General features: G+C 53.1%; 4 protein-coding genes across 4 annotated transcripts; 1 reads left to right on the forward strand and 3 right to left on the reverse strand.

The window, feature by feature from the left end:
- Positions 1-394: 394 nt before the first annotated feature.
- On the forward strand, positions 395-922 carry J4E86_008058 (uncharacterized protein; the record flags this gene model as incomplete). The annotated part of the gene is made up of 2 exons (XM_051448573.1): positions 395-620; positions 846-922. 2 exons carry the CDS (start codon positions 395-397, stop codon positions 920-922), a joined length of 303 nt encoding a protein of 100 aa, XP_051300169.1.
- A 634-nt stretch (positions 923-1,556) lies between these two features.
- Positions 1,557-4,463, reverse strand: J4E86_008059 (uncharacterized protein; the record flags this gene model as incomplete). Its single annotated transcript, XM_051448574.1, has 1 exon — positions 1,557-4,463. The coding sequence occupies one exon, from the start codon at positions 4,461-4,463 to the stop codon at positions 1,557-1,559; it is 2,907 nt and encodes a 968-aa protein (XP_051300170.1).
- A 2,368-nt stretch (positions 4,464-6,831) lies between these two features.
- J4E86_008060 (uncharacterized protein) lies at positions 6,832-8,502 on the reverse strand (the record flags this gene model as incomplete). Its single annotated transcript, XM_051448575.1, has 1 exon — positions 6,832-8,502. One exon carries the CDS (start codon positions 8,500-8,502, stop codon positions 6,832-6,834), a length of 1,671 nt encoding a protein of 556 aa, XP_051300171.1.
- A 1,723-nt stretch (positions 8,503-10,225) lies between these two features.
- On the reverse strand, positions 10,226-12,739 carry J4E86_008061 (uncharacterized protein; the record flags this gene model as incomplete). Its single annotated transcript, XM_051448576.1, has 1 exon — positions 10,226-12,739. One exon carries the CDS (start codon positions 12,737-12,739, stop codon positions 10,226-10,228), a length of 2,514 nt encoding a protein of 837 aa, XP_051300172.1.
- Positions 12,740-13,466: the final 727 nt, after the last annotated feature.

Here is a 13,466-nt window from a genome sequence, read left to right on the forward strand (position 1 = left end):
CCTTGCAGACCGCGGGACCTCGGCAACCCCGTGCGCGTAGCCTCGTTGGACCGTCACGATCACCCCTACGACGAGCGATGATTATACACGCTCCTAGTACTCTGCGTCCTAGAGGGCAAGTCCCATGGACCTCTGAGTATAGAGCGCCTAGTGCGATTATACCGCGATGCTCTAACGTGGCAAACTTAGCTATTACAGCTGCAAATATCGAGAGAAGTATCGGAATAGAAGAGCAGTAGGCGGGAGGTATAATCTCTAAGCATCTGTAGGGTTTTCGAGCTGTAGGTGTTCATTGTCATCACGCACCGTAACCGCACACTCCAAGTTCCAGAATGGGGGAAGGGGAGGGACGGGATTCAACATAGCGGAGCCCGGACAATGCGCAAGCGCCTATATGGACGACAGAACTGGCAAAGATCGGGATGAGATCTGGGTATCGAAACAAGTCTGGCGGGACCTGACTGATCGGAACATCCGTGATGATGCTGCGCTCATGTCGATCCCTCCCACCGTACACGAGCGCGTAGCGTTGGAAGAGCAAGAGCAGATTGCGGAAGAAGAGGCTGTCACTGCTAAGTCGAACATCACAAAGACTGGACTTGCGGCTGACTCGTGTCCCCGTACTATGCTGGGGACTTTACTTTGTTGGTGCGCTGCATTACGGTAAGTTTGACGTCGCTGGTCCTTCAAGATGGCGTGGGGCTTATCGACCTCTCAGACAAGTCCCCTTTATTGATTCAAACATAAGCAGGTTCTAACATTGCCAGGACTTGGAGATAACGACCACATGTGTACCAAGGCTACGAAACTCAGTTTACTTACTTCTCTATACCTAACCGTAAGAGAGGTTTCGCGAGCCATGAGTGGCTGTGACCTCGAACCACTCCTGCGAAATACCGCACAAATGGCGCCCAATGGATAGGGTAGCATTTGCTTCATCGTATATCGCTCAATTTCCTCCCAGAAGTAGCTCGCATCATGAAGACGCTTCGATTTTAAAAGTACCCGCGGAGGCTAAAAGGTAGCAGCCGATGAAAGACTCGAACTCTTGTAACCGCTTTGAGGTATACCAAGTTTTTCACAAAGAACTTATCGGTCATAAAACATGGCTTTGGAAACTACATGAGATTTTTGGACTAGACCCTAAAAAGCTGCCTGCCCCTGAAGTCATACACGAGCTATCAAAAGTATCTGGATGTAGCCCGCTTGAATCATTGTAGACGCCTGGACAAGCTGCGCACAAAGGTTCCTTGGTTCCACTGAGCTACCGTTCATCCATTCCCACTCATCTAAGCCATAGCTGTGCCGCGAGGAAGTTTTCGTGTTTCCTGAGGTCGCCACAACCATCTCAATCTCCGTCCATGAGCTTGGAAACCTTCAGATACCTGCAGAGGTAGGGGTACGAAGTCAGTGTATGTCTCAAATGCAGTTCGTACAGCCAGAACTTACCTCGGGTCTTGGTATGTCCAACTATCTGAGCTGAAGCTGGAGCTCCAGTCATGTTGACGAGTAGGTTGAACGCGAACTCTCCCTCGCTATGGACGCCGAGGCCTGTCTTATCGTGTGGCTACGAGTTGCATCCCCGCGTGGACAATTTCGAGCGTGCGTAGTAAGATTCTCCAACGCCCGTTGACAAGGAGGGATTCAAACTTGACGTTTCCAGTTTCCTCTTGTGTAACGAACCTTGTCCAGTTTCCCTGCTCTGAACGCTTGATCTTGCAAAGTGCTTCGGTGTCGCTGTGTAGTACCAGCATGCCATTATCTGTCTCGGTGTTGAGTGGCACAAGCTGGCCGATCACCTCTCCGATCAGGATACCTTCAGGCAATGTCGCGGCCGCCTCCACGTTACGTCCCCGGTCATAGTCTCGCTTGATTCGATATGCGTTTGGAGGAAAGCGTAGGCATTGGCATGGAGCCTGAACGCTGCATGTCTGACACTTAGCTCCTGGCTCGGCAGTCGTGGGGTCGGTATCCCACTCGCCATCGTCAGAGCAGTGGTGGTCAGGGCCAGAGTTGGCGTTGAAGTGCTGCCGGATGTGGCCTAGCCAACCCAATCCTGGATCTCTGTCGTCATAATCGTCCAGGTCCTTTCCGAGGCCCCTGTTCCATACAAATTGCTGGTAAGCTTCCTCGCTGCAATGCTCAAACTCAAACTCAAACTCTTCCGACTTGTTGTAGAGATCGTACATACGAACACCTACACGTAGGAGTGCTGATGCTATGACAGACGATTGGTTCATCACGGCGGAAAACTCAGATACATCCTTGTATGTAATCTTCTTGCACTTGTCAGACGACACGTAGTATGGCGCCTCAATTGCGAATGGAATGAGAGCCAAGATACCGACATTGGGCGAGCCACCTGGACAATTTTCACAGATGCCGAGCCATTTCGCTCGCCGCGAGTAGACATTATTGAAGGCCTTGAGCGCTTTCTTGGTGGGTTCAATACCTAAGCGTTGGAGTACTTTGTGGATGAACATCTTGTCCTTATTCTTGTGTAGGCGCACGCTGTGCGCGAACTGGTACTCGGCTACCCGCAGGCGGAACAGATCATGATCGCGCTCGTTCTCAATGTCCATGACCTGTCGATGAAAACAGGCCACTTCAGCAACTGCGTCGTTCTGTTGCAGAGACATCGATGCAGGTTTCTGCGAGCGCCACGTTCGGACTAGTGCTTTGATTTGATGGAGAGTGCCCTTGCTTAGTACAGAGGCGGCGACGCGTACGCCTTTCGTGTATGCGCCGGCATCGAGATTTACGTTTTCGCATAGACTGAGTTTGCGCATGCGCGCCAGTAAATGCAACGTTTGATCTTCTGTTGGAGCTTTGCGTGACCTTACATTGCGTTGCTGCGGTTCCTCACTGGGGTTCCTCTTCACGCCCTGTTGTCCTCGAAAACTGCTGAACTGAAGAGGGTTCTCACCACAGACGCCTTCGACACAGAACTCGTAGGAAAGTGGTGGCATATCTGCGCTCGACAAAGCAAAGTTGACGGCCTCAGCCACGTTGTCTCCCAGGCTGATAACTTGATGCAATGCCCTGGGTGTTGTGAATACTGCCTCACCACGTCGGCACAATCGAATGTGGTACGGGATCCCCCATTCCCGCAGTGAGGACGGTGGTATGAATATGTTGAGATGCCGGATAGTCTGAGAGCAGCTCCAATGTGTCAGATCCGTCGCGTACACTTGTCGGAGCCGAGCTGTGAGCGTGTCTATGAAAGCAGGCTCGATACTCAGCCATACCTTGGGCTGGCCAGCGAGAAGGACATTGACAGACGACCACTCGCAATCCTCTATGTGCATAGCTGTGGCTGTGCGTTGCCCGTCTGCCATGCTCACATAGGCGTAGCTCTCGTTGACGCCAGCCACGGTCTCTGTTAACGCCTCTTTCAGTCTTTTCCCGGCGTCTAGCAGAGGGTTGAAAGACGCACCAAGCATGCTGGTAGGGCCTCTCAAGTACAGTCGCGCCTGATCGGTGCTGCCTGGCTCAACCGGATATTCGAACATATCTTCCAGCTCTTTGGACGAATATTCGTGGTCTTGGTCATCTTCCATGTTCTGAAGCTGGTCTCGCAACTCCTCCGGATGTGGCAGTTCATCGTCGCTGACAGCCCTAACGATCACCATCTCATGCTTGTCTTTGCCGAATTCTATCGAACTCCAGTGAACGGATTCTTGGTCTCCAAAGGCATCTGGCGCCGGATGAAACTTTCGTAGATCTGGCACTTTCACCACACCCATACCCATCTTACGAACAGCCGGGTCGCGAGAGAGTATTTCGAGGGTCGCTGTAGTGTTACTGCGAAAGTCGAAGACATTACGCACAAAGACCCCATCTTCTTGTCCTGATTCGTCTGTGTGTCCACTTCCTGCCTCCGTCACAGGATCAGACAATCCACTGGCTCCATCTTGATGACCACGCCTAAGTCTTTCTGATGCCCGCACCGTCGGTATGGCCGCAGCATCTGCGGAAGCGGAGGATATGAGGGAAGTAGGTGCGAGGGTTGAACTTTTGCTAAGTTGCTCCGGGTTCACAAAAGTTGAACTCTGCACCGATGGTATGCCCAAGGTACTTGCGGGTCTTGGTGAGATTGATGACGCAGTGCCGGGGCCTGGGACCAGATCTGGGTTCGTTGGTAATGAAGCATGCGAAATCGAACTACCCGAGGAACGTGTGGGACTTTGTGGTGTGGGTGCGGCACCTGCGTTCTGAGCCGCAGCCATTCTCTCAAGTACCCGCATCATGCTCTTTAGACCGTCCATAGTCTCCGTTATCCATGTCAACTTCTCTCTCGTTGTTGGAGTTTCCGCAGTGGCTTCTCTCGGCCTGTCGTCCAGCGGTTGAGTCGGCTTCGTATGTGCGATCAAATAGTTGAACTCGTTGCATACACCCACTACCTTCTCTCTGAACGCTCCCAATTCTTGCCATGTAGGCAGTGCATCTTCGGTTGCTTCCATCATTGAAGAAGGGTTGTGTCGCGGTAAACTGACGGGTGTTCACCCATGGGTGAACTGATCTTGGTTTTTGGTGAGACTTTTGATGTTTTGGTTTGTTGTGTTGATGGAGGAGTGTAGAGTGGAAAGCCAAAATCTCGCTCTCACCTTCACCTCATATAAGTGGATACCTAGATATTCCCCACGTGCTGAGCCCTCTCACCAGTAGCGCGGGCGGTGAGCTATCGCAAAGCTTGATTTCAATCCTGCTCAAAATGTGCTCTCCCGTGTTGCGTATACATACCATTAAATTTTGATAAGTACACGATTCCTAAGCCAATGTATCCTCCTGTCTTGGAATGTTCTTCAAATAACGCAACACAAGTTGTGCCACCTCTAGTAGCATTCAAGGTGACTTCTGGTAGAACATTGAGGTACTCATTTGAGGAAGAGGAAAAGACTTTTGAAGATATTTCATATGCGCCGGTTTGAGCTAGTCCGCTGACAGAGTCCAGCCACTGCTAAATGACCCATATCATGGCCATTGTCGCAAAGATCCTTTTGCGTGTATCATGTTGCCATCTCCAATTCCATGAGGCTAATCGCTGAGTGTTATGAAAAAGTACTCCGTGCTCGCAGGTTGAACATGAAACATCTGCACCGCGATTCTCAGAACAGATCATGGACGGGTGCAACTGCCCTTTTTAGAAAGTATGCAGGGGAAGATGTAGAATAGAAGAGAAGAGGAGTGAAGTAAAGATTGGCCCTATATATACGGCAGAGGCGCACCTTCAGCGCATGACTCGAACGTATAGGTTTTGGAATACCATGTGCTCTGCTGCATGTCTTTGACGTTTCCAAAAGCGACGTATCAGGCATGAAACATCATGCTCGGATTTTGGAGAAGCGAACCCGTCATGTCTACATCAACTGCGAATTTTGACAAAGGCGAATCTTTTGTGGTTCTATTTGATACGAACGGGATGCGGCGAGCATCTTGGACAACAAGCTCAAAGATCCAGAGGCGGTCATGTTGTATGCGTTGGAGCTTTTCGAGTACAGCTCACCAACATGAAATCGTGAGTGTCTCTTTTGTGGTAGTTCACAGCAGGCAGACAGCGAAAAGACATAACTGCTGTCTTCAGTCGTTTCGAAACGAGTCATTTCTTTGTCCTCATTTTCGTTTTGGTGTAAAAGGTATGGTAATGAAATAATGAAGGCGGGTGTGCCAGACGTGATATTTATACCCATCTGCACTAGCGGAGAGCAACGCCATGGTGATGTATTGAGCCCATCTTCCATTCTCAGCGATGCACAGCGGAAGTCGACGCAACTGCCCGGTCATGAATTCTCGTACATTTCCTTTTTGGTTCACATGGATATCATGAGGAGTAGAACCATGGCCATATCGAGATTGACTGTACTTTTCGAGAATGTGGGATCGCATATGCTGCGGCCTTCGTCGTTTTGGTGGAATGAAGAGTTCGGAAGGGCGAGATTGTATTCAGTGTAACCTGATGGATCGAACGCATCATGAGATTTTCTTGACGACGTTTTAGCACATACAGGTGCGTCGCAGTTGGGTTTCGAAAAGTTCCTGGCGAAGGGGAAGACCGAGGAACGGACATCACTTCTTCCAAGCGCGTTTTGGGAAAGGCCATGCATACTTGCCCGACTTCTTTTTGGTAAAACAGAAGGTTTTTCGTGTTCTTGCAGGAACAATAGAGAGGAGAGGCGACAGGGACTTAAATATCGTGAGCTGGGGCCACGACAGTGGACATGGCAAGGTTGATGTCGTTTTTGAATCGATCGAGGGGTCCGAAATCCACAGGTGATGGCCACATCGAATGGCGTTTTTGGAGATGTATGCACATAGACACTCTTCGGTTGTGTTTTGAACAGCGGAAGAAGGACGTGGACATGTATAGAAACGGAAAAGTTTTCGAGTCCAGGCCCTAACTCTGTTAGAATGTTGTTTTGGAAAATGCAAAGGCAGTATATGGGGAATGAGGCCCATGGGCAAGAAAACAGTGTTTATATAGACGTTGTGCCAAGAGAAGTGCGTTTGCGTGCTCGTAGGAAGGCGTGATGAATGCAATAGGACGGTGGTCCATACCATGAGCGGGGCATCTGGGTCTGTATATTGTACTTGTAATTTGAGTAGACTGCTGAAGTAGCGTAGTCAGTATGTAGCGAGCAAATGTTCACTATTGAGAAGCAGTCGAAAGAACCACACGCGATGAAAGCGGCGTAGAAATAGTATTGGGTATCACAATACGCGACGATACGTGGCAGAAGCCGCGAAAAGCACAGAGCGCAAAAAGAGTGTGGCCGAAACCAAAGAAACGACGCTCGCGACCAACCTGGTAAAGACCCAAGATGACTCGCTCCATCACTTATACTGATACTCGTTCTCGTCATCGCTATCGTCCTGTCTTTCAAGCACATCTTCAATCTCCTCATTCAGCAGAAGACCCATATCATACGTCTTCTCCCTGATCTCATCCGCCTCTTCCCTGCCCACTGAACAATCGTCCATAATGAGCAGAATCGCCGCCTCAGGCACCATGACGGCTTGCACAAAGGCCGCGATACCGGATGCTTGCACAACGCGATCCTTGCAGTTCTTCATCTCGACCTTCAGGGTATCCATTACGCTCTCCGTGATGACGCGACGGCCGTGAGGGCCATAGTAACCCGGGTAAGCGGCCTTCTCGTCAAGCGCGTACGACTCCAGTTCCTCTTGCACGTCTTCTGCGAGATCCGTTCGTCTAGAAGGTACGGCCGCCGCTTTTCCAGTCAATGCCAGTGGTTCGTAGCGATCTCTGTGTATACTGGACCGGTCGTTGTTGAGTATTTGTAACAAAGTCGCCTTGCTCCTGCGTATTCGTCTGGGAAGCGCTTTCCAGTCAATATCCGGGTACCCTTTCTGTGTGTATTCCTTCTGTGCCGACTTCTTCTTGTGCGCATGGCAGAACGCAGACTTGTTCTTCACAGTTTTATCCTTGCCTTTCCAGAAGTTCCAGTATTCGTCCTGCTCGACTGGCTCCGAACATAATGTGCATCGTGAGCCTTCTTCCTCTACGTCGGGAAGCTTCCCGATGTAGCTGCTAATGTCGTCGAGGGCTTCTTGTGGTGCGCTGGAATCTGGCTGTGATGATGGCGGTTCCTGGTTTTCTTTCCAGGTGTTGAGTTGACCAAGGAGTTGGGCGGTTCTGGCTGCCTTTTCTGCTTTCTTCAGTGACTTGGGGCTCATTGGAGTGATTCCTAGTTCCTTGTCCAGCTCTTCGCCTTCGAGTATCTTAGGTGTAGCATCGCCGCCTTCGGCTTTTGTGTCTTTCACCTTCTTCTTCGGTCTACGCAGTCCTTCGATATTGTTTTGTGGTCTGTCGCAGTCTTTTGGCAGCGCAAAGAGCTCTTCGTCGTCTAGACTAATGGAACTGGCATCGCTATCGTCACCAGCCTGTGGCAGGCCAACCCGCGATTTGTTCTTCACTCCATAGGTCTGCCCCGTAGTCTTTGACGCTGCTTTCCCAAACTTCTTCGCAGGTGGTGCTGCGTGTATATTCTTGGTCTTCGAACCATAGCCCTTGCTGCTCTTGTTGGTCTTCTGGGAAGTATGTTCCATACCCCAACTAATCGGGCCATCGTTGGCTGACCCTGCAGACGACGCAGGTGTGTTTTCCTTCGAATCGTCGAATATCGTCGTGGCTTTATGCGCTTGACCACTCTGATACGTCCCACTCGTAGGCGCACGTATTATCCCAATCTTCTTTCTCGCAGCCTTCTTCTGAGGTCTTCTCAGAGTTGTATCTTCGGTATTCTTCGACGTAGGTATAGTGGGTTTCGCGGGTTGGACCGGTTGAGGTGGGGGAGGATGCGATTCATCGTCGGAGGACACGGGCTCGGCATTGACATCGATTTCTTCCTGCTGATTTGTAGACGAAGTGTTGTCATTCGCCTGCCTCTTGGACGCGGGTTCTTCATGGTCGTCCTCGCCGGCATGCCGCTTTCCACCAATGTTTCTTAACAATTTCGGCGCCTGCTTCGTCAGGTACACCATTGCCGCGCATGAATGGATGAAACCGAACGAAAGAAAAAGATACGATGCGTCCACGAGGTAATGCGATGTCGGCGCACGTGAAAGTGTAGTCTTCCCGAGACGGACTCGAGATCATGCAGCAACGCGCCTTCCGGCGTTCCACCCCAGAACGCGAACACCGCGTTCGCGCTAGTCCGTCTTATCGATAACACCCGAGCTCCGCCAAAAAAAGTTACCAGAACTTGCCAACTTCGGTCGCAAACCTTCCTAAACGATACCAAAACCCCCCGGCATATCCTCACGATGGCTCTCGACGAAGCGCTGCAGCAGCCTTTGAACTTCACTGGTCATCGGCATATGATCTCGCGCCTCCTCCTGGCAACGCTCACCGGCCGACCCGTTCGCATCTCGCAAATTCGCTCTTCCTCAACCACACCCGGCTTAACACGCCATGAGACAAACTTCATCCGGCTGCTCGATTCGGTGACGAACGGTTCGCAGGTTCAATTCAGCATGACGGGTACGACATTAGTCTACAGACCCGGTCTCATCACCGGAAGCGCCGAGGGTCTCGGAGCCAGCGGCGGAGTAATCAGACACGAAATACCAGCCGAGTGCAGAAAGAGGGGAGTAAGCTGGTGGTTGATCCCACTCTGCGTTCTCGCGCCCTTCAGCAAAGGAAACATGAATGTCGTCTTCTACGGCGAAGGCTGCGTAACAGCCTCTACAATCGCCGGCGACGTCTCCGCCGACACCGTCCGCACCGCAATCCTCCCACTGTACAAAAACTTCGCTATCGAGCGAAACATCGAACTGCGCATCCTCAAGCGCTCTTCCGCCCCCGCAGGCGGCAAGGGCGCAGGCGGTGAGGTACAACTCGTCTTCAACCACCAAGTCCGCCTCCCCAAGACACTGCACCTGCTGAATCCAGGCCGAGTCAAGAAGATAAGAGGTGTAGCCTACTGCGTCGAAGTTCCCAAAAGCAACAACGAGCGCATGACCTTCACCGCGCGAGGCATCCTCAACAAATTCGTCCCAGACACGTACATCTTCTCCGATGCCAGCGCCGCCCCCTTAATACCTACAAACGCCAAAGGCCACTCCAGCGGAAAAGTGAAGGGTGCCGTAGGTTTCGGAATCAGTCTCGTTGCGGAAACCAGCACGGGGTGCATATACTCTGCAGACGTATGCTCACCACCCGATGGTGGCGTGCCCGCAGACGAAATCGGCAAGCAATGCGCATACCAGCTTCTCGAGAAGATATCGCAGGGAGGATGTGTGGAGAACGTTGCGGCGCCTACGGTACTCATGCTCATGGCTATGGGTAGTGAGGATGTAGGCAGAGTGGCGCTGGGCAAGGATATACTGGGCAGCGAGGAGATTATACAACTCGCGCGGGACTCCAAGGTCTTCGGCGGCAGCGCATGGGGCTTCAGGGAGGCAGGCGGCGAGAGGGATGAAATTGTCGTTAGCGTCGTAGGAAGGGGAGTAGGCAATGTGGGAAGGAAGGTTGCTTAGATTTCTTCAGTTTGGGAAAAAGTTATGCTCGCAAATATGATACCCCCAATTTCTCATTATCTATCTTGGTCTGATGACACCACATGTTGTAGTGCGTATTCTTCGTGTGGGCGTCACTGAGACGGCAGGTAAATACGTGTCTAAGCAAAGAAGAGACGCCGCCCAATGATCTGATTCGCATAAAACCACTGTACAAAAAAAGTTGATGCTAAAGCTGGAGACGTTCCTACTGCCTCTTGCCCGCCGAGCTCGCTCCACTACCACTGTCCTCATCGCTCTCCTCATCCTGATCCTGAGCATACTTCTCGTTAAACCTGTCCTGATCCCGATACGGGCCCTCACTGCCCTCGTCATCGCTCAGCAGGTCCTCATCAGACTCGCCAGCAAAAGCATCATACAGCTCTCCACCCCTCTTCGCGCGCTTCTTTCTGCCTGCAGCACCAGAAAGCAAGCCCGCGTCATCTCCAGCTTCGTTGTCGTCCAGAACCTCGAACTCGTACGCATCGCGCGAGTCCTTCATGCGCTTGCGCCTAGCAATGAAGAAATAGATGCCGAGACCAGCCATGAAAACGATAATCAGGGCGAGAGCGCCGTATATCCAGATTTGGGTGCGCTTCGACACGCCAAAGGTGGGGAAGGGGTTAGGTAGGAAGTTTTCAGATGGATCAGCAGACGCCGTGGCACTGGCACTCGCAGTCGCCGAAGTCGTCGTCTGCACACCACTGTTAGCTGGTGTCTGAGAGGGCTTCTGGTTCACGGGACGGTCGGGGTGGTCATCGGGAATGGATGTCATGGTAGGTGAGGTACCACTGGGTATGGTAATACTAGTGGTATGCGCCGGATGGTCATCAATCTTGTCGTGATCGTCGTCGTCGTGCTCGTCGGGGATGGGGCGGAGTTTGGCTTTGGAGGCGTCGATGCATTCACCCCAGAGGCGGAGCTTCCAGTCGGTAAAGGTGCCCGTCTTCATGTTGCCTGATTTGACGTCTTTGACTATGACGGTCCAGTTGCCAATGGCGTTCTCACCCCAGTGGGCGACGGACATGAAAGTCCAGTCAATGTAGCCGTATGGCGCTTCGTCATCGCGGCGTGCGGTAGACAGGTGCGAAACCATGCCGTTTGGAGATCGGAGTTCGACACTGAGATCGCCACGGCGCTCGTGCTCTACGTTCATGGTGAGCGTGATATGCTCAACACGGGCAAAGTTGGCCTTCTTGAGCATGTCTTCTTTGACTTCGAAAACACTGGCGAGACCCTGGTTGCCTTCAGGGATCGCCTTCTTTACGTGCATCCAGGGCGAGTAGAACCATGCTTGGGGCTTGACGAGCTCCCACTCCTTCGCCTTCTCCACGATGGCGTAAGCATCGAGCTTTCCGTATCCGAATTGATGGCTGAACATGCGATCGATTGAGGTCTTGGTCCAGTCGCTGGGTGTATCGAAGGGAACAGCGGTCATGACGGCGAGCCATTGCATGTCGCGCCATGTCAACTCGGGACGGGCCTGGAGCGCAAGAGCGAATACTCCTACACCAATGGGTCCTGCAGCCGATGTGCCTCCGTGCTGGCTGGTGCACTTGTTTGCGCCAACGTCTGTTGTGTGGATGGCATCGCCGCCGCCACTGCTGTATGTTACAACCAGCTGTGCGGAGCAGGCTTCGGAGTAGTAGGGGTGACCGTTGTTCTGGTCGATGGCGCCGACGGTGATACTGTAGATGCTGTTGGTGTAACCGTCGAAGTTGCAGTTGTCGTCGCTCGCAGCACCATTGCCTGCCGCGAAAACATAGATGGAGCCCTTTCCGCCGCGGCCCTTCTGAACAGCTGTGACCATGGCCTTCTCGATGAGGATGCCTGGGGCTTGCATGGTCTTACCATCGTCGGGTGGGCCCCACGAGCACGAGTAGATGTCGTTCTGCTGCATCTCGAAGTTTATCGCGAGTGCCTCGTCGAGATCTGTAATGTCGCCCGACAGGATGCGCACACCCGAGATCTTCGCGTCGTAGGCAAGTCCGACACCGCAGGCGTCGTTCCTTCCGGCGGCGATTTCTCCCGCGCATCGTGTGCCGTGGCGGTCGTCGGAGAGCTTCGGGGTCGGTAGGTCTTCGTGGTCGTTGTAGTCGTGGGAGCCGGCAGCGAAGAAGTTGTCCTTGAGGTCGTTGCTGGTGTAGTCCAGGCCATCGTCGACAACGCATGCGGTAACGCCTTCGCCGGTGATGTTCTGCAGCCACACACCGGTGACGTTTATGTCGTTCCCAGGCGTCTTCACATTGAAGATGTGCCATTGCTCTTCGAAGATGGGGTCCTTGATTTGCAGCTGGCTCGCTACTTCCCGCTGAGCTTTGATGGCATCCGTAACAGGGGGCCCCCGTTCTGGCAGTTCTGGGATGACGCTGCGCTTCCAGTGCCGCGCCTTGATCTTTTGCTTTTGGGTGAAGTGGACGCTGTCGAGAGGGTGGTACTCGGGGCCGACTTCCCGTTTCCGCCGCCGCCTCTTGAGTTCTTGTTGTGCGTCGTCTACAATGTCGTTCTCGTGCTTGGGGGCCTTGAAGACATGGTGGTCCTCGAGTGTGCCAAAGGGGCCCTCGTACGTCAGGCCGAGGTGCGCGGCGAGGTCTGAGGGCGATGCGGAGGGGGAGATGTGGACGGCATAGTAGTCGTGGCTCGAGTAGTTGCGGGGTGGCAGGTGCCTTCCCGCAGTAGCCAGTGTGGCTGCCGTCAGCAGGCTCCAAAAGTGAATGCGCATGGCGGAGGCGCCGAGAGGGTATTAAGTGCAGCCGGCTGCGGTCATGTATCGTGGAGGGTTGTAGGGCGTGACGTGGCAGCGCGTGCTGAGGAAGTATGCGTAGGTGGGTGGTGAGGATACCGTGGGCAGCGAGTCGAGAGGGTCGTCGGTATTGAGCTTATTGAGGAGACTGATTACGACGACAGGGTATTAGATGGACCGAAAAGCCTATGCGCGCGCCGAGTGCAGTGCGGCGGGGGAACAATACAGGCGTAGTGTAGTAGTGTGAAAGAGGAGGAAGAAGCACCTGGGGCGTCACGTCGAGGAAGTCGGCGACTGAAACGTTGATGTTTGACACTTCTCTGGCTTCTTCGCATGCAAGGTGCCTGTATTGAGACCCCCGGGACGCCTTCCCCTTGCGGCGCTAGTGGCCGCCGCCCTTGCCTTGCCGGTCGCCGTGTGGAGGATGCCTGTCTGTCCAAGATGCTGCCGTCCAGCTCGAGCCCCAGCCTCCTCTACCGCGCCCGCCACCACCATTCTGCGATATGCGCTGGCCATGGATAACTGCCCCGACCCTGCATCCGTACCGCTCTTCCTATGTCCTTGCACTTAGCATCTCTTGATTTTCCCGCGACACATCGTTGTCATTGCGCCGTCCATCATCGCTACCGCATATTGCACCCCAGCACACCTCCGCCGCCTCTCCGCACCCGACATTCTTAGGTAGCTACCACCATCGAGGACTGCA

Source organism: Alternaria arbusti (genome assembly GCF_024043155.1).
Source record: "Alternaria arbusti strain BMP 1465 chromosome Unknown scaffold_12, whole genome shotgun sequence".
In the NCBI taxonomy this organism is placed as follows: domain Eukaryota; kingdom Fungi; phylum Ascomycota; class Dothideomycetes; order Pleosporales; family Pleosporaceae; genus Alternaria; species Alternaria arbusti.